At 42.0% G+C, this 20,883-nt stretch overlaps 1 protein-coding gene across 49 annotated transcripts in view; it reads left to right on the top strand.

Annotated features, from left to right (window-relative positions):
• ABI3BP (ABI family member 3 binding protein) overlaps positions 1 to 20,883 on the top strand; it is a 477,114-nt gene that overhangs the window by 240,571 nt on the left and 215,660 nt on the right. For 31 of the 49 annotated variants that reach the window (XM_030204105.1, XM_030204138.1, XM_030204132.1 and 28 more), the window contains 7 exons: positions 4,562 to 4,636; positions 5,225 to 5,299; positions 9,094 to 9,153; positions 9,618 to 9,695; positions 11,660 to 11,725; positions 14,057 to 14,167; positions 15,788 to 15,853. In XM_030204105.1, coding sequence (XP_030059965.1) covers positions 4,562 to 4,636; positions 5,225 to 5,299; positions 9,094 to 9,153; positions 9,618 to 9,695; positions 11,660 to 11,725; positions 14,057 to 14,167; positions 15,788 to 15,853 — 531 coding nt within the window. The remainder of the gene's footprint in view (positions 1 to 4,561; positions 4,637 to 5,224; positions 5,300 to 9,093; positions 9,154 to 9,617; positions 9,696 to 11,659; positions 11,726 to 14,056; positions 14,168 to 15,787; positions 15,854 to 20,883) is intronic. The other 18 variants (XM_030204141.1, XM_030204137.1, XM_030204125.1 and 15 more) reach the window with 12 other exon arrangements.

The following is a 20,883-nucleotide window of genomic DNA, read 5'->3' as shown; positions in this document are numbered from 1 at the left end:
ATGCGCAAGTTCAGAGATTTTTTTTTTTTTTCAGTCGCTGAAGAGACCCTTGAGCGGAGGAAATCGACACTCTTCTGTTGCCTTGGCTTCGGGAGTGACTGTATGTGTTTCCTCTGTGGCTGTTAGTCGGTCGAGTAATATAGCGCATCGAACATCACTCCGGTCGGGTGATTCTGGTAGCTTCGGATTGGCAGCGTCGACCATGGTATGGAGACCTGGTGCGGTTGGCAGGGGCGGCGGCCCTGCCTTTGTTGGGATCAGTTCTGTGTCAAGGCCCGATAATCATGCCGGATCCGGCTCGGTTTTCGCTTATGGCTTGGCTCTTGAGCGGCACAAGTTGAAGAAGAAGGGGCTTTCGTCCAGTGGCTTTGCTACGATGTTGAGTTGCCGTAGACGATCCACTTCCTTGGCATATGTCCGGGTTTGGAGAATCTTTGAGCACTGGTGTGAAGACCATCGAGTTCGGCCGTTTCACTCTTCGTTGGCGGAAGTTTTGGAATTTTTGCACGATGGTGTTGATAGAGGTCTGGCCTTGTCTACACTGAAGGTTCAGGTGGCAGCTTTGTCATGTTTTCGTGGGAAGCTTCAGTGAAAGTCCTTCGCGTCTGTGCCTGAGGTAGTGCGTTTTTTGAAGGGTGTTAAGTTGCTGCGTCCGCCTCAGTGACGGATGGTGCCTCCGTGGGATTTGAAGCTAGTTTTGGATGCTTTGATCAGGCCTCCGTTTGTGCCTCTGGTATCGGCATCTTGTAAGGATTTATCTTTAAAGGCGGTCTTGTTGGTGGCGATTACTTCAGCACGGAGTGTTTCAGAGCTTCAGGCTTTGTCTTTTAGGGAACCATTTTTGTCCTTTCTGAGGGAAAGGTTTCGTTGCGGACGGTGCTTTCCTTTTTTGCCCAAGGTGGTTTCCGAGTTCCATGTTAATCAGGTCATCTCTCTGCCAGTGTTGGGTGATATGGCTGGAGATTCGGAGCAGCGTGGTATTGCCAAGCTGGATGTCAGGAGAGTTTTGAGTTGTTATCTCTCTGGAACTCAGGACTTCAGAGCCTCTGACCGTTTGTTCGTTCTTCATGGTGGCCCAAAGAAGGGTGCAGCGGCTCCTAAGGTGACCATAGCACGGTGGTTGAAGGAGGCGGTTGCATCTGCTTACTTGGTGAAGGGTCCTGTGGTGCCTAGGGGCTGGTCTGCTCATTCCACTAGGGGAATGGCAGCCTCGTGGGCGGAGAATAGTATGATTTCTCTGTTAGATATTTGTCGGGCTGCGGTTTGGTTTTCGTTGCATTCCTTTGTGAAGCATTATAGGATTCCTGTGCATGCAAAGGACGAGGTGCGCTTTGGGGCAGCAATTTTGAACTCTGGCCTTAGTAGGTCCCTCCCATAAGTTAGTTACTGCTCTGGTACGTCCCACGCGTCTTGACCGGTCTGGAGGGTCGCTGAGGAAGGTGAAATTAGATCTTACCTGCTAATTTTCTTTCCTCTAGACCCTCCAGACCGGTCAAGAGCCCGCCCTGTCTGTATTGGAGGCCAGGAGGTGTGTTTGTTGGATAATTCTTGGCTGCTGTAAATTGTTGTTTCTCTAATTGCAGACTGTTTATTTCTGTTTTGTGATAGGAGTCCGGGACAGGTGGGGCTCTTCTTTGATAGTCCACCTGTAGAAGCCCAACTGTTTTATCAAAGGCAAAGGAACATGTTTCCGTAAGAGCAAGCGGAAGATGTTTCTTGTTTTTGCAGTTTACTGTGACCACGTACAGGGTTGCTAGTTGTTGTTAGTGTTTTTTGTTTCTCTGCTTTGTCAGGGGTATACTGGCTAGTGGAGGTTCTGCACAGGTTATATATACAGGCTTCAAAAGCTTAGTGTTTTCTCAGTCTCCCTCTGCTGGTAGGAGGACATAACCCACGCGTCTTGACCGGTCTGGAGGGTCTAGAGGAAAGAAAATTAGCAGGTAAGATCTAATTTCACCTTTCCCCAAAACGTCTCTGGACAATGTGCTAAGCTGCAAACACACATTGTCAACTCAAACTGATTTGTAGAAAAACCCAAAGGAAAAGAAAAACTTTTTGCCTTGGAAGCTGGAAAAGTCCAGACCTTGTTACACTAGATCACTGATGGCTATCTAAGGTAAGTGTTCAGTCATTGTAGTAGCAGCTCATTATATTTCCAGTGTTAATGAAATACATCTAGAAGTTTCTCTCACCCTCTTTCAAACACCGGCATGCAAAAACTACTTAAAGTCAAAATAACCCTTTATACACAATACAAATCAAAAATGATTCAAACAATTTACAATATCTTCTACCCCCCCCCCCCTCCTTTTGTAGTTTCAACCATTTTAATTATTCGCCCTCATAAATTCTCTTGACATGCATTATTAATGTTTTATATCTTATCTAATTTTTAAAGGCTGCTTCTTTGGCTTTAATAGCATTCTTTATAGTACTATTTAGCCCCCCTGGCAGACACTTGATTTTCCTTTGACTTTTTTAATTTGTGGGATGCATTTTATCTTGGCTTCTAAGATGACATTTTTAAATGATTTCCATACATCATGCAGACTTCCAATCCTTGTAACTGCACCTTTTAATTGCCCTCATTTTATTATAATCTTTCCTTTTAAAGTTATATGTTGCTACAGTTTAATTTATTACTGTTCCTTTGGCGATTATCTGAAATTTAAATTTGATTGCATTATAATCACCACCTCCAAATGACACCAATACTGTTAACCCCTTGTATGAGATCTGGTATAGATCTAAAGTAGCCTTACTTCCTCATTGGTTCTAAGACCACCTGCTCTATTAAAAAGTAATTTATGGCATTCAGAAGCCCTTTTACTAAGCCGCATAAGAGTCTATGCGCGCCCAATGGACGCCAAAATGGAGTTACCACATGGCTCCTGCATGGCTCTTGTGGTAATTTCATTTTTGCCATGCATCTGATACGTGTGGCCGAAAAATAATTTTTATTTTCTGCCGCTCGTATCGAATGTGCACCAAGTGGCATTTGGCGCACATAGGTCATTACCACGTGAGACTTTTCCGCTAGGTCAATGGCTGGCGGTAATGTCTCAGACCCATAATGCACGCGCGGAAATTTTCATTTTGCCGCACGTCCATTTTCGGCAAAACTTTTTAAAAAGACATTTTTACAGGTGCACTGAAAAATGATTCTGCTTGTGCCCAAAATCCATGCCTACACTACCGCATGCCATTTTTCAGTGCACCTTAGTAAAAGGACCCCTCAGAAACTAGAAGAAGGTTCTGACAATGCAAATTTATTTGCTGCATCTGTAAAGCATAATGGCTACGAGGAGATTGTTCATTTATGAAAGAATATAAAACATCTGTTTATAAGTACATTAGACCTGCTGTATTTCAAAATCACTGCTAGAGACCCATTTGTGTTTTAATGTGTCTCAGCTTATCAGAAATTTACCTTGGCATCTCAGAATTATTCTAGACAGGTGAAGATCAGGTCAACTCAATGGTTACCAAAACCTTCAAATCTTTGTGGAAACTAAAAAAGACCAAACCTTTCTTCCCAACTAATACCTTTCACTTACTTATACAAGCACTAGTCATGTCACAACTGGACTACTGCAACTCAATTTATTTAGGGAACAAGGGATCTTTATCAAAAAGTCTTCAGACTACCCTTAGTACAGCCACCAGGCTTGTATTCAAAGCTTCATAATTCGACAGGCCTTCTCCATTGCTTTCCAAACTTCACTGGCTCCAGATCAAAGCTAGAATCATCTTTAAAACACGTACACACATATATAAAATAATTTATGGTTTGGCCCCAGACTGCATGTTGGACCTGATTGATCTCTCAGCCTGTAATGTGTCTATAAGAGCCAGAGAATTTCTCATGCTACATTTTCCTAGCTATAAAAATATCAAATTTAAATCTATTCTATAGAGATACTTTTCTCACATGGGGCTGGAATTCCATTCCAAATGAGATAAAAAGTATTACTAACTACTTAATGTTTCATAAATTTATAAAGGCCTTCCTGTTTGACAATGTTTACATTAGTTGTACAATTTACTATTTTGAGAAATGTTTCTGATCCACAATCAATTTGTTAATATGTATAGGGGCCCTTTTACAAAGGTGTGCCAAAAAGTGGGCTGCAGTGGTGTGGGCGTATGTATTGGACACGCCATGTACCATTTCTCCAGCGTGTCTGGAAAAAAGAGGTTTTGGGGGGCCGGGAAATGGACATGCGGCAAAATGAAAACCAGCACGTATATATTTAAGGCCTGAGGCCTTTTCTACCACATGTTTTCGGCACACGCCAAACTCAGAATTACAGCCAGGTGCATGCGCTAGCCGGGCGGTAATGCCAATTTGACGCACACTGCACGCGCATAGGCCCTTACACGCCTTTGTAAAAGGGCCCCATATTTCCTACAATGATATTACCTGTCATCTTGCTTGAAACTAAATATTGTACAACTTATCACTTCTTTACTATTGTAAGCCATATAGAATTGAATAATTGGAATTCGGATTATGTGGAATAGAAGCACCAATAAATAAATAAATTCATTTTTCCTGCAGCTACAAATAGCCCTGATCTGGAAACTACCATCTCTCTCATAACCAGTACACCTCAGGTGTTCAGAACAGCATCGGGTAATGATGTAGCCATCCTAATTCTTACAGTCCTTTTGGTTATTGTTCTTGTTATAACATACTATGTTCTTCTACTAAGTTCAGCACTTTTTCTCTCTAGAGCATAGTTCAAGCTTGCTATTCAGAGCATTCACCAGTGAACTGATTGCCGATCATTGTCAAGGCAGCTGGTAGAGGCCACTGAAGTTGTCCCCTATGAGGCTGCCTGCCTGGCAGACTTCATTGTATTGTCTGAATGACAACAGCATTACCTTTCTTTTCAAGCTGTAGCTATCAATGAATGCATGAAGAGACAGTCTGTCAAAGTTAAACAATGTTCTATGAATTTTGACTTCATTGCCAAAGCTCTTTGCCTCTCTTGATAATATTTTAAAATTCCCTACAGCAGCATGAACCACAGAAAGTCCAGGTGTTTTCCTTAACATTTAATTCTCTTCAGCTCTCTTTAACCACTTAGCTTTTGCATAACTTATATTTGCGCTGGTCCCTTGAAAACAGAAGGCATGTTCATTTCATACACTGGCCCTCAGAGTTCTGTACAAGGACAGCTCCGGTGTAATTATATGATTGCTCTGTTCCTTTCTTTAGCTGGAAATGTTGCACATCCTCTTCCTGCAAGACCAAAACCATCTGATCATCTACACCTACAAGATACCAAATCAGGTAATGTTGTGTCATTTTCCAGTTCTACAATTTTATTTTAGAAAATTAAAAAATAAACATACAAAAGTATGAGATTCAAAAATAACAGAATAAGAAACAGCAAACACAGAGGAACATAGAAAGGAACAGAGAAACATGATAACAAATGTTGTATATAAAATGTCATCAGTCAGATAATAATAATAATTGAGTCTGCTAAAAATAATAAAATAAATAATATAATTAAAGAATATTCGTAAAAGGCATTGCCAATGGAAGAAAAAAAGAACTTGGTACGTCAATGGTTATTATAGGAAAATTTTAAAGGAGACTCTCCAGATCATTTTCGAAGGAGATCACCGGCCATCTTCCGACACAAATCGGGAGATGGCCAGCCATCTCCTAAACCCGGCTAAATCGGTATAATCGAAAGCCGATTTTGGAAGGCACCAACTGCTTTCCATCGCGGAGTCGTCCAAACTTCAAGGGGGCGTTGCGTTAGGGTAGCAAAGCCAAGACAGGGGCGGGACAGGGGCGTGCATTGAGATGGCAGGCTTCGCCCGATAATGGAAAAAAGAAAGCCGGCCTTGATGAGCATTTCGCTGGCTTCACTTGGTCCCTTTTTTTTTCAGGTCCAAGTCCCAAAAAAGTGCCCGAACTGACCAGATGACCACCGGAGGGAATCGGGGATGACCTCCCCTGACTCCCCCATTGATCACTAACCCCCTCCCACCTTAAAAAAAACAACTTTTAAAACTTTTTTTGCCAACCTCTATGCCAATCTCAAATGTCATACTCAGGTTCATTGCAGCAGTATACAGGTCCCTGGAGCAGTTTTAGTGGGTGCAGTGGACTTCAGGCAGGCGGACCCAGGCCCATCTCCCCCTATCTGTTACACTTGTGGTGGTAAAAGGGAGCCCTTCAAAACCCACCCGAAACCCACATGTAGGTGCATCCTTCACCCCTTAGGTCTATGGTAGTGGTGTATAGTTATGGGGGGAGTGGGTTTGGGGGGGGCTCAGCACCCAAGGTAAGGGAGCTATTTTAATTTTTTTTTTGTTTACTTTTTAGAAGTGCCCCCTAGGGTGCCCGGTTGGTGTCCTGGCATGTGAGGGGGACCAGTGCACTACAAATCCTGACCCCTCCCGTGACCAAATGCCTTGGCCGGGTTCCATTATGGGCAAAAACCGATGTCGGCCATCTCAAACCCGGCCATCTCTGACATTTGGGCGGCCCCAACCGTATTATCGAAAAAAAAGATGGCCGGCCATCTTTTTCGAAAATACGGTTGGCTCCTCCCACTTGCGGAGCTGGCCCCGGAGATGGCCGGCGCCGTTCGATTATGCCCCTCCACAGTGCTCATTTTCAAGCACATAGGGCTCCTTTTCCAAAGTTGCAGTAGTGATTACCGCTTACCGAATGCAACAAAGCCCATAGGATTTGAATGGGCTTTGTCACATTTAGCGCACCTCTAATTGCTAGCGTGGCTATGTAAAAGGAGCCCATAGACTTACAGAATTACATAGAGGGGCATTTTTGATAGTGATACTAAATGTACCAAAGCCAAATAGGAAATATACCCATTTTGAAAAAAAGAAAAATGTCTATCTTTTTGTGAAAAATACCATTTCAAACAAGATTTTGTGCTTTTTGCATTTATGTTTATAGACCATGTAAAAAAAAGCATAAGTTAAAAATGCACAAAATCAAACTATTGGGATGGAGGAGGGGCCAGCATTTTTAGCAGACTGGTCCCCCAGACATCCCTGGAAAGCATTAGGGCGCTGCTGTGGACTTCATATAAACAGGGCTGGTCTTAGGCCGAGGTAACCGAGGCAGCCGCATAGGTCCTTGCGCTTAAGGGGGCCCCGCACGGCGTGCCTCAACTCTGCCTCCTCCGTTCCATCCTGCTCCCGCACCGGCGCTCACAGTCCGCTGCCAACCACCCGCAACCCAGACCCAGCCAGACTGCTCTGCTGCGCGTGAGCCTGGCTGCCTGCCAGATACTTGCAGCAGCCAGGCTGCAGCGCTCCCTAGCCCTGCTCTCCCGGTCGCCGCTCCGGACTGTACCTCTCCTCCTGAGTGAGTCCGCATCTCTGACCGCCCCCGGGCCGCGTGGCGTGATGCAGCAGAGCAGTAGATCCCTCCTGCTCGGTCCTCCTGAGTGACAGACAGTCCTGGTCTGCCACTGATGATGCGGCCCACCCCCGCAACAACTTCCTTCTTCAAGGGCGGGTCGCGCGGGACGGGCAGAGAGAGTTGAGAGAGTTCCAGTTCCAGCTTGAGCTTCCAGCCGCAGCCAGTCAGAGACAGAGTGACAGACAGAGTCGGAGTCTTCTTGAGTCAGAGAGTTGTGGTATATATTTTAAAACAATTTTAATACCTTGGTGGTCTATATGTTTTATATTGTACATTATATTTTACACATCACTTTATTTTATTGTATATCTTTTCATTTCATTTTTATTTTATTGCATATATCTATATTATTTTTGCTTATCAATGGGGTGGAGCTAGGGCAGGGGCGTGGGCTAGGATGGGGCCCCACCAAATTGGTCTGCACAGGGCCCCGCACTTGCTAAGACCCTACATATAAATGCTCCCAGGTACACATCTCACCGTTGCTTCCTTCTCTGGTCTGCTGAGCCCCTCAAAACTCACTACTCCCAATTGTACACCACTACAACAGCCCTTATAGGTGAAGGGGGCACCTATAGATAGGTACAGTGAGTTTCTGGTAAGTTTTGGAGGGCTCACAGTTTCCACCACAAGTGTAACAGGTAGGCAGAGGTATGGTCCTGGATCTACCTGTCTACAGTGTACTGCACCTACCACAACACTACTCCGGGGGTCTGTGCTGCTCTATTGGACCTGGCTATAACATCTGAGGCTGTCATAGAGGCTGGTGAGTACTATTTTTATTCACATTTTTGGGGGGTAGGAGGGGGTCAGTGACCACTGGGGGAGTATTGGGGATCATCCCTGAGTCCCTTCAGTAGTCATCTGGTCATTTAGGGCACCTTTTTGTATCTTATTCATTAGAAAAACAGGTCTAGACCAAAACTTTGATATTTTCACCCTAGACGTTTTGGTTTTGTTCCATTATGGCTGTAAAACGTCCAAGTGTTAGGCACATCCTCATCCTGCCTTTGAAACAGCATCCCCCTTGTGATTTGAACACCACAGACAAAATGCATAGATATATTTCTGCAAAACAGGTTTTGAAAATACCAATTTGGACGTTTTGAAAAGAAAACAATTCAAAGGGTGCTTTATGACACTTTTTGGACATTTTTCTCTTTCGAAAATGAGCCCTGTAGTAACCTATGGAACTTTGTAAGTCTATGTGCTTTGAAAATAAGCTTCCATATATTGTCAATAATGTATTGTCTATTGGTGTGTTCAGCAGCTTTACATTCATATTTATGAGTCATGAAAAAAATTCATCCATCAAAAAGTAATATTAAGAAGATTTGCAAATTTCCAATTAGATAAAATCAATTGGAGTGTCAAAACCAATCAGAGTATCAAAAAAGCATTTCTGCCATATGGTTTAAAATCATCAGGTACAGCTAAAGAACAGAATATAATAATATCAGTGGTTCAAGGAGAGGAAATAGGTAACAGATTGATCTCATCCTAAACAGTAGTCATTTTCAATATATTACACTTTTTTTGCAACTTTTTTTGTATTGAGGCTTTAAACGTTGCTCCCCGGGATTGAAGTCTTTAAAGGGATTTCTCAGGCTCAAAATTCAAGACATTCAGATATATAGGCCATTTATTTATGTATGTATGTATATATTTATTTTCAGCACTTGATATACCGCAAGTGATTCCTGAGGCAACTATGCGGTTTACAGTTTCTACTACAGGTACTTTGCAGAGTTAAGGCAGAGATAGATTTCTATACCGTAGCAGCAGTGCATGCAAACCTTCCTCATACATATTCATTGAAAGAAAAAGAAGAATTTTATAAATGTTCATGTGTTCTCGAAACTTTGGAGATTCTGTGAGTTTTGTCATCTACAAATTCATAAAAGGAAATCACTGTGAAGTAACTTTGAGAATTCAGAATGTTCCAGGATTCCATGTAACAAAAAAATCCATTTTATTTATAGATATATTAATAGAAACTTGTGAAGTTCCATTTTTAAAATTATTTTATGTTTTCTTCTTATTGCTCCAACCTCATAACAGGATTGAAATAATGTGGGTAGATATAAGGAACTGCAAATGTTAATTTATATTTTCTATAGGAGAAATCAGTTTTATTCAAGGAAGAATTAGCTATTTTTGATAATCTTATGAATTAGGATTGTTACATTTGTTTTTCCAGCAGCAACAAGCCAGACCACACTGGAATCCATCCCATCGGAAAATCTGCCTACACTTGAATGGGTCAGGGCAACCAGGGGTAATGCTTGCACAGTGAACGATTATGCATTTTTTATATTACTAGATCTGAAAATCTGATCTTTGCCAGGGCTGCCAAGAGGCAGGGGGAAAAATTCCCCAGGTGTGGCCTCTAAGGAAGGCCCGGCACAGGTGCCGACAATCACCGCGGACAGGGGAACAAAATTTTTTACCACCCCCATAGGAATGGTAAAAAGTTTTTTTCCCACAGTAAAAAATCTCTTTCTCCCCACAGGTTTTACATATAGGATCCTGTAGCTGTCAGCGATCACAGTCAGAGGCTGTGTCTGTGGCCTTCCTTCTACCATGCCCCACCGTCTCTACTTCAACTTCCTATTTAGTGTCAGATCAGGAAGTTGCAGTAGAGAGGGTGGGATGCAGCAGAATGAAGGCCTTGGAGATGGCCTCTGACTGTGAATCGTTGCCGGCTACAGGAACCTGTAGGTGAGACCAGCAGGGAGGAGGAAGGGAAGGGAGAAAAACGGCAGTGGTGGGGGCAGCGGAAATGGCAGTGGGGAGGGGCAGCAGTGGTGGGCAGTAGCAGTGGTGACAGTGGGACCCTGAAGATTTTTTGCCCCTGGTCCTGCTTTGTCTGTCAGCGGCCCTGGTCTTTGCTCTTCAGAAGACTATTAATTCCATCATAGCTTGCCCTTATTTTTTTCTCCTGCTGCTTTTAGCATAGACTTCCACCCCTCTTATTTTGTATACTTTTCTCCATAGGGTAACCAGATTTATTCCTTAAACCACAACATGTGCATGGAACAGCATCACCATCACTCCTTCTTCATGTCTGTCACTTCATTTTCAGAGATTCTGGTCACTTTTGGAGCACTAAATTTCATTTTATAACATTTCTTTTCTTTGAAATAATTGTGTTGTGGCAAGAATTTGCCTTCAGAACCTACATTGTGTTGCCACTGCTCTGTTGCAGGCTTCAGTCGTCTGTTGTTGACTAAAAAATAATGCTAAAGGGCCCTCCAAAGATAAGTCACTTTTCTACAGGTCACCTAAAATTAGGTGCTGCATACCAAGCATGAATTCTAGATCAGCAATTGCGAGCATAATTGCTGTTAGGAATACTAGCATCATAAGTCTGCAGTTACACACCAACATTTAGGCAAGGCTGCTTAGACCCTGTCAATGGCTGCTGAAAATACCTGTGACTAAATGTTATAGTTGTACACATAACTGCCAAGGTCATTTGGTCCTCCCCCACCCCCCATCTGCACACCACCAACCTGAACCCCACACACTGCCGCCCCCCTTCCCTCCTCACACTAGTGCGCCTTCCCCCGTCCTACCTTGAAGGGCCTTGGTGGTTTAATGACCTCTTCGGGGGTAGGAATGAACCTTATCCTTTCCTGCCTTCTGCTGCTGCTGTTCTGCCCGGCATCGCTATGTTTTCAAATTTGCTGCTGAGACTTCTTGCACTAGTCTCGCAGTTCTCAGCAGTCTTGCGAGAGTGCCGCAGGGAAGTCTGAGTAACCATTTTTAAAATGTGGCGGTGCTGGGCACAGTAGCGGCAGCGGGCAGGAAAGAGTGGGGTTCTTTCCTGCTCCTGAAGAGACCACTAGGCCACCTGGGCCCTTCAAGGTAGGATCCGGGAAGGCCCACCGAGGCTCAGTGGGGCTGTAGTTTACGGGAGGGAGAGAGCCCAGTTGCCCATGTGGTCAGTCCGCCCCTGCTGCCATGATTCTAGAAGAATAGCACATAAATATTTGGCACACCCCTGACCTGCCCATGCCTCTCCCATATACATATCCTCCCAGCAGTTATGGAGCAAAATGTTTGGGGAAGTTCAAGATGGTATTTCAAGAGAAGATGTCAAAATGTCATTCTATTGCTTGGTAATGTCAGCGGCTAATCGCATTACTCTTACCTTTGAACTGCAGTCACTTTTATCAGCAGGGCATCACTTTAGCAGATTCCTGAGGAACTATGTTTAACCCAGGTTTTTTCTTCCAGTTTCTAATGAAACTCCATTTGTTCCTTCCAAAGCTGATCAATCTGCAAGTCCAGAAGCAAAACCTGGTAACTGTGTTGCTTAGCATGTTTAACGTGATACAATTTTCTGGAAATTATTTCTGTGCTGCATATGAAGAAGAGTCTATGATATGCAACTAACCTCCCTTCCTCCATCTGTGCTTAGCTAAAGTTATACAAAAGAATTAGCTCTTTTTAAGGTGGTAATCTCAATGGAAGGTAATAATCTTACATGAGACTGGTGAAGCTGAAGGCAGTGTTTCTACTCCTAAATACATGTGGCCATTTAAATTGAGACTGGAGGAGTGGCCTAGTGGTTAGGGTGGTGGACTTTGGTCCTGAGGAACTGAGTTCAATTCCCACTTCAGGCACAGACAGCTCCTTGTGACTCTGGGCAAGTCACTTAACCCTCCATTGCCCCATGTAAGCTGCATTGAGCCTGCCATAAGTGGGAAAGTGTGGGGTACAAATGTAACAAACAAAATTGCTTCTGCAGAGCTATCCAGGGTTATTCAGTGACACTTTACTGCCACTGAATATCCCCTCTAACCACCTATATCAAAACCAGCTAGTTTGTTGGTGGTCTGGGGGTGGAGTTAGAGCAGAGCAGAAACTTAGCCGGTTAGTGGTGATTTTCAGTCCACTAACCGGCAGTGGCGTACCAAGGTGGGGGCGGTCCGCCCCGGGTGCACGCCTGCTGTGAGAGTTCACTAACTTCTCTTGTTCGCTGCAGCTCCCTGTTCTGGGGCAGAGGGAGCTGCAGCGAACGAGCACCCCCCCCCCCCAGCGGCATGCACCCGGGGGGGGGGGGGCTCTTTCACGGGGGGGGCGCTGCACCCGGGGGGGCAGGGCGCCGCCCCGGGTGTCCGCCCCCCTAGGAACGCCACTTCTAACCGGCTAAGTAACTGTATAAAGGGCCCCTTTTATAAAGGTGCACTAGTGCATGGTAAAAAATTAGCATGCACTAAGGGCCTGTTAGTTGCAAAAATGCACTTTAATAAAAGGGCTCCAAGGTCTGATAGAATATTTTGTTTTTCAGTTAGTGTGAAAGACATTTGAGGACAAGTGACAGAAAATAAAAGGAGTATATGACCTAGAGACAGTTAACTATTTCTAAGAAGTACAAGCTCATGGATATTTTTTTTTTTTGTTACATTTGTACCCCGCACTTTCCCACTCATGGCAGGCTCAATGCGGCTTACATGGGGCAATTGCTTAAGAGAGTCACTCTCTAGCATTCACGCACTTTGATATGTGATCTTATCATTTTAGCCTACATCTAGGCAGTAGGTATATATATGGAACAAATGGTTACATATTTTTAATGATTTAAGTTTTTTAAAAATTCAATTGTCATTTTAGCAAGGGTTAAAATCATTTAGCTTATGATAAAATGACAAAGAGAATGAAATTTTTTGAGGTTCGTGTCATTTCAGGTTAGAACCTAACCGATATTCGGTTTCAGTTTCATTTCTGGTGCCAAAACTGGCCCAAACAGCTGTTTTCGGCAGGTTTCAGCCCATTGAACCCGGGATGAAATCTTCAGCCTTAGTCACATAGCTCTCATACACATTCTTAATTCAAGTAGCTTAAAATCAGGGCCGGTCAAACCCGGTAAGCAGGGTAAGCACTGCAGGGGGACGCCTTCCTTCAAGGGCACCGCCATACCGCGCCGCCCTTTGTGCTTTAAATCTTTAATTTACCTCAGTTCCAGCAGCCGTGTCATTTGAAAGCCCTGCCCTGTCTCTAGCCTTCCCTCCCTTCGTTAGTTTGTTCCGCAGTCCCGCCTTCTGATGTCATTTCCTCGAGGGCGGGACTCTGAGGGAACAAACTCACGAAGGGAAGGAAGGCTAGAGACAGGCCAGGGCTTTCAAATGACATGGCTGCTGGAACGGAGGTAAATTAAAGATTTAAAGTACCAAGGGCGGCGCAGTATGGCGGGGGATGGGGCGAAGGAGAATCGCTGGACAGGGGCAGGGTGGGAGATTGGGGGGGCGCCAACTCATAGTCTGCTGGGGGGCGCCAGAGACCCTAGGACCGGCCCTGCTTAAAATGATTTTAAAAATGTATGAAATCTAAAAGTTAAATCTTACGTTCACTTGACATATACTGTTTTTGCAGTTTTCAAAGCCTGATATTAGAGAACTTGGAGGCCCACAACAGAATATGGGCATTCAGGGAAGGAAAGGGGAAGCACATTCTTCATCGATGAAATCTGTCTTTTGTAGGTTCTTACATGCTATCAGAGAAATGGAGTTATTTTTGCAGATTGTCATTGGTTTACTACTACTATTTCTCCATTCCAAGAGCAGTTGTTTCAGGAACAATTAATCTCTGTCTTGTAAAGTTATTCATACACATTTTTCTTCATTTGAGTAGTTACTTCCACCCTGAAAATGTCAACAGCAACACATCAAACACCCCAAGAGCCAGCAGCAGCCAAAACAGCTACTATTCTCAGAGAACCAAAATTGACAATGGGTAAAGAAGGTAGTTTTTTATTTATTTATTTTTTTACTCTATGTTGACCTGGCAGTTTTCTCTTGCTCCTTAGGCCTTCCAGCTCAGTTAGAATCAGGTCTGGGATCTAGTGTCATGAGCCCTTGCTTCACATCTACCCTGGGGACTTTTCCTCTGTTACACAGTATGGACTAGATTCTATAAAAAAAAATCAACACTGAGAAAATATAGCTCTTATACTAATCTATAACCCACGCTTAAAGTTAGGGATGGTTTATAGGATAATGCTTAGCACCGGGAACTATGACTACATTTAGACAAGACCATTTACGCCAATGAAAAACCTGGTATAAATCCACATGTGCAAATTAGGCACAGATCCCGCTAATTCTGTAACAACACACATAAATTTGTGGAATATCCTCAACTTGTTCGTGTTCCTCCCATGGCCATGCCACCTTTTTACATCTGCGCTCTAGAATTTATATGCATCCCTTTATAGAATTGCCAATTAGTGCCCATAATTGCTTGTTATTGCCCAATTATCAGCGCTGATTGGCTCATTACTCAATTAAGTTACATGTGCAAATTGGACACACAACTCAAAATGCCATAGATAGAATCCAGGGTTATATCCTCTTCAATCTCACTTAACTTAGGGACCCTTTTACTAAAGCTTAGTGTGCACTAATGGAATTAGTGCGTGTTAAATGCCACTGGGCTTCTTAGCATTTAGCACTCACTAATTCTGTTAGCACACACTAAGCTTCAGTAAAAACTCCCCTAAAGGTGACTAAATCCAACCACTAGATGTCGCTGGTGAGCAGTGACCAAGATTCCCTCCCAACAGAGACTGTGATGCTGAAATTCTCATGATTCTTAGAGAAGTGCTTTTCAGCCCTCTCTTGAAGGCATACTTAGAATATGCATGATATAGCTTTGTATACAATGGGTTTCCAGCATATACAAATGTATCCCATACATATTCATTGTAGTAATCCTAAAACCTAACTGGTTAGGTGTACCTCCAGGAGATGTTTGAGAAGCACTGTCTTGGAGCACCGATGCATTCTTTGGCGCCAAACTAGACCTGGTCTCTGTTAATTCCTTTTTTATCTTTCTTTTTTCAAAGTTCCTAGAGCTGGAAAATAATTCAAGTAATCTCCTGAGTTATCTAATGAATGACTAAACAATCTTTTGCATCTCATTATTTTCCTTTTCAGTAAACATTTTAATAAGCAGTTTTGAGCTCCTATCAGTTAAATAGCTGTTGTACCACCCCCCACCTCAAGAAATGTGGTATATGGTTCCATTAATCCAAAATTTCCTCTCTAATGAAAATAAATAAGAGGATTGGGACGAGATGTGGCCTGGTTGGAAGACTTCTGAACTGTGAATCTGAATGCCTGGTGCCTCAATTTATCCAAATTTTATTGCATAATAAGAATAACAATGTTCCTCTTTGGTCCCCTCATCTGTGGAATGTTTCACACACTCTGAGTGCCTGAATTGGGCTGCCAAACTCAAGAGATATCTACATGAATGTTTTGGAAATATCCAAATAGAATGGACCACGGGATTCTGCTTGTGCCAGTGGTGCTGTATATTTGCCAATTATAATGGTAACAGTTAAATGATTGTTTCTTTCAGCTCCCATTGAAACACAGTTTACTCATTCTCCTCCTATAATACCTACCAGCCCAGAAACAAGTCCTGGTAAATGCTTACTTTGTGTCTTTCAATATGATTCTCCTGCCTCCCTGTAATAATGTTTTATGCATTGCTCTTGAAGGGGAGCCTGCCCATGAATAACAAGATATATGACCATCAACAATATTAACTGAAATTAGTGATAAAGTTCAGTGACTGTCTCTTCAGTTCTTAGGAATTCAGACAGTGCTCTATTATGCCAAGTTCTTGAGTCAGAGAAATAATCAAATATCTGCAGTTGTTTGTTAGTTACATATTTATTCATGTTCCAAAAATGTTATTCTTGGTAGTTTGAGGAGTATTATGTTCTGTCCCTTATAGATCTATTCCTATACATATTTTTTGTGTGCCATTAAATGTCACTGAATCAAGGCCCCTAGAGCAATCAGGTATTCAGTATATTTTAATACAGTGGTTCTCAACCCAGTCCTCAGAACACACCCAGCCAGTCAGGTTTTCAGGATATCCATAATGAATATGCAGGAGATTGAATTGCATGCATGGTTTCCATTTTATGCTAATTGATCTCATATAGATATCCTGAAAAGCAAACTGGCTGGGTGTATCCTAAGACGGTTAAAAAAAAAACTTTCAAGCTGTAGTTGACTCAAGCCAGTGACCAGTATTTTCAATCTGAAGTGCAAAGAAATGTAATGAATCGCTGCTTAGCAATTTTTAACCGCCTTGGAAATGACCCCTGATGCAGGCTTATTGATGCCGAAACACAGCCCGTGTCAGGTCCATTAATAAAGGATTGTTGATTTTTCCATACATGAGGGCCCTTAGTGCTTTTTCTTCTTGTTCTTGTGTGTGTACCTTGACCCTCTCTTCTGCCATTTAAATCAACAAAAGCAACAGTTATGAATATTGCTTTCTGAGCAGACAATCACCTTCTGGTTACAGAAACCTTCCCCTGCACTGCTAAACCATTATATTTTCTTCACATATATATTTTTACTAGGATCCTGATTCACTGAGAGGCCCTTTTACTAAAGGGTTGGCATGCGACAACAGGCTTGCCACATGCCAATCTGGAACTACCGCTGGGCTACCACAGCGGTGATAATTTCCCCCCCCCCCCCCCCAATGTGAACCATTTCCAGCTTACTCTGTGGTAATTGGGCAGCGCAGTGCACTGTCCGGTTACCACTGGAATAGCTTGGGTGCCCTTACCACCACCTAGATGGGTGGCAGTAAGTGCTTCCCCCTGAAATGGCTGCGTGGCAAGTGGTTCACTTACAGCACGGCCATTTCTTTTGGAGACAAAAGACAGCCTTTTACCCTCTGCAGTAAAAAGTGGCCTCAGCATGCATCAAAAACACACGCTGAAGCTAGCGCAGGCTCCCGTTTACCGCAGCTTAGCAAAAGGACCCCTGAGCTTTTTATCCATACCACAGAGTGGTAAAACAAAGCCTAGCTAATCATGCCCTCCATAAAGCATAGTCTTTTGCACAATTTATATCAACCCCATTATATCTGTTAGAACCCACATCAATACTGTAGTTTCCCCCTCTCTTGCCACCTGTCATTTGTTAAGTAGCAAATGGGACTGTCTTACAAGCAATTGATGCTTCTGCTCTTTGTGCCTGCAGAAGACACCATAGCAGCCCATCGGGTCACATCTTCAGACATTCATTGACCTTCAATGAGTAATCAACAGATGATTTATTTTTGCATTTTCCTTTTGCCATGAAAGAGAGTGTATTTATTGCACTTTGTTCTGCTTCCTGATGCCAATTGCTTCAAAAGGAGAGTTGTTACTAAGCTTGGCTTTATACTCTGGCTACTTAGCACATTTACCTTTCATCTCATTGATGCAGTCTTCTGTTGCAAAGCTTTAATTTACAGTAAGATCTGTTCCTGCCTGTAAGCTGATTTAGAAATCTGTTCATTTTTACCCTAACAGCAACATGTCAAATGACATCAGAGCCATTTAGAAAAGAAATGGCTATTTCCTTTGGACCGACTGGGACCATACTGGGAAATGCTTTTTATCTTTTTTCTCATTAAAACGTTCCTTTCATCTCTCATGCTACCCATGACCACCACGGATGGCCGTTTTGCTTTTTAATTTACATTTCTCCATATGCATTGAAGGCTCAGCATTTTGTATTCCTGATCTGCATTTTTTCTGATTTACTCTCATGATTCTTAATGAATTCAAGTCTCCATTGTGTTTATGCTCACCAAGCGGAATAGTTTCCTCTCTTTTAGTCTTCAAAAGCTGAGTTTCCAGAGAACCATAAATCCTTTTAATTCTCATGGTGTATCCAGCTTTTGCTGGGAGCATATTAATTTTTTGCAATTAATATTTTCTTTATTTTTCTTGGTGCACAGCTTGTACTAACCAATTGTTATATGATTATCCCATTTCAGGATACAAATGTTCTATGTTGCTTGATATGATTTGGAAGATAAATAAAGAAGGAGCATTTAAAATTTAACTTCTTTCTTTCAGCTTCTACTGACCCACAGTTCATTTCATCTGAGTCTAGTATTTCTTCCAACCCAGAAAAGCCACAAGTAATACTTGGCAATTACAATTCATATAATTTAGCATTTGGTATCTCCAAGCTATCTTTCTATTGAACAGGACTTGAAAATACCGTGAACAATGAAATCATTGAGGTTCTGAAAAGTAAAGAAAATGTCAAATCTACAGAAATATTTCTAATCAAGTCCAAAGTTTAGTTTCTCATAAATGAACGTGAAACTTTTTATCCACACACCACCAACTTTATTTGAAACAACTTAAGAAACATATGTAGAATTTTGCTGAACGTAAATAGGGTTGTAAGGAAATTTGCTGTAGTTACTTTAACCCCCTCCCCTCCTTTTACAAAGCTATGCTAGCGGCTGCCTTACTGTAATACCGACACAGCCCATTCACTTTGAATGGGCTGTGTCAGCATTACCTCACCAGCAACCGCTAGCACAGGTTTGTAAAAGGGGGGGTGGGGGATAAGTAAATCATGAGTACAGAAAAGAAAAGCACAAGCTTTTTTTTTTTTAATATATGGAGTTGTTGATAAACTGCTTCACTGGCTGCATTTTGTAAATTGCAGAAGCAATTCCTTTAACTTGAGTACTGTGCATAAAATTTACCAGTCATGTTTCACAGTAGCAAGTAGCCTTCCTCATCCCCCTCCCCTGAATTTTCATGCATATTGCTTTGAAACAATAAGTATCCTTACTTTAGGATATGCACATATTTTAATGAATAATTTGATCCCCTCCAAGTAATTTCATGTTTGATCTTTCTTTAAATAAATACTTATACCTACACGTGTGTTTAGGATTGCTCTGCATTTTTTTGCAGCAGTGGCACATCAAATGACACTGAATCCCTTACATCTGAAACATCTATTCCTCTTCAGCAGTCAATAATGACACTGGTAGAGGAGTATTCCCTCACATCAGGTAACCTTTATTCGTCCTCAACCTCTGTTCTGCCCAGAGCGAAAGCTTGTTGGGAAGCAATTATATATATTGAACATACTTCTGTAATCTGACCCTGGCTATATACTCCGAATATTATAAAATGGTGACCTAGACCATCCAGCCTTCCCCTCATATGCTCCTTTCACAAAATCTTATTCTACAAATACCTGTTCTATGGTAAAAACAGCCATCGTTTATCATTTACTTATTTTACTATACCGTCACTTAATGCGTGGCAAATCAGAACAGTTCACATAACATGTAATACAATAAAATAAATATAAATTAAAACTTTTTAGAACTCCATCTAAACTAGGATAGAAAACAGACAGAACTTTCACACTAAAAGACAAAATCAGTCAGCTTAAACAATACACATCAAAGACTAACATCAGCAATTAAAAAAAAACACCTTGAAACTCATAGGCCACAGGCCCCATTGTCACTTATACCATTATGTTAGCCATTGTGAACCAAATTCTATACATAACACTGAAATAATGACACTGAAAAAAACCCATGCTAAGTGCTATTCTATAAACGGCACTGAATGTTAGACACCGTTTATAGAATACATTTAGCACCAGAATCAGCACCTAACTTTAGATGCAAGGATTTACACTAAGTAAACACTGGTGTAAATCCTTCTTATTCTATAATAGTGTGCATAAATTATAGGAATGCCCCTGCTCATCCCATGGCTACACCCACCTTTTGGAGCCATGCGTAAAATTTACACGCAGATCCCCCACAACAAAAAATGCAAGCATAAGTGTCAATGCCAATTAGTGCTTATAATTGATTTTAGCACCCAATTATTGGTGCTAATCAGCTTGTTCAATTAAATTGTGCACACAAATTGGGTGCACACACAAATTTGTGTGCCCAATTTTAAGCGTCATTTATAGAATTTCAGGGTGTGGGTGCCGGTTTAAAAGGCAGGACATAAAAAGAAATGACTTGGGTATTTTGCCACCCTTCTCTCAAGCTATTAATTTATTTCCAAATTTATTTCCAAAAAGATTTTAGCAATTTTGCTTTTTTTTACAAAAACGTTTTTTTAAATATGTTGATAATATCAATGCTATCTTCAAAATTTATTTAGTTCATAAAAACCTTCACTGATTCTGAGGAAGTGCTATAAAGCAGCTTTGCAAAGATAAAGTCGAGCACTTATCTGTTGCCCAAGTACTCGACTTTAAAATCTTTTTGGAAATAAATTTGGAAATAAATTAAAAGTTAAAATAATTCTTTCCAAGCAAGGTTTTTATGACCAGTGATGAACACCATGCTGCCGAAAACTGAAAGTAAGTGGTCGGGCGTTTTGAGGTCTTTTCCTTGCTTTTTAGAAATATTTTGTTAAAATCAAACATCATATTTCCATATAATTTTTATTGGATTCCTCTTTATATGTTTGGTGACCTTGTATCTTGGAGTCCTGTATGGTGATCCTCCTACTATTGCATACTCACACCAAAGCATTCCAGTCCTCTCAAAGGTTCTCTCTTTGTGCATGTTGCTCAGATAGCAAAGTTTCTTTCTTAACAGATAACTGCATTTTATGATTTTACTTTGTGTTCCCCTTTCGATTTCAA

The sequence above is a fragment of the Microcaecilia unicolor genome, chromosome 5 (assembly GCF_901765095.1).
Source record: "Microcaecilia unicolor chromosome 5, aMicUni1.1, whole genome shotgun sequence".
NCBI lineage: Eukaryota > Metazoa > Chordata > Amphibia > Gymnophiona > Siphonopidae > Microcaecilia > Microcaecilia unicolor.
This window is presented reverse-complemented; position numbering and strand designations above follow the sequence as displayed.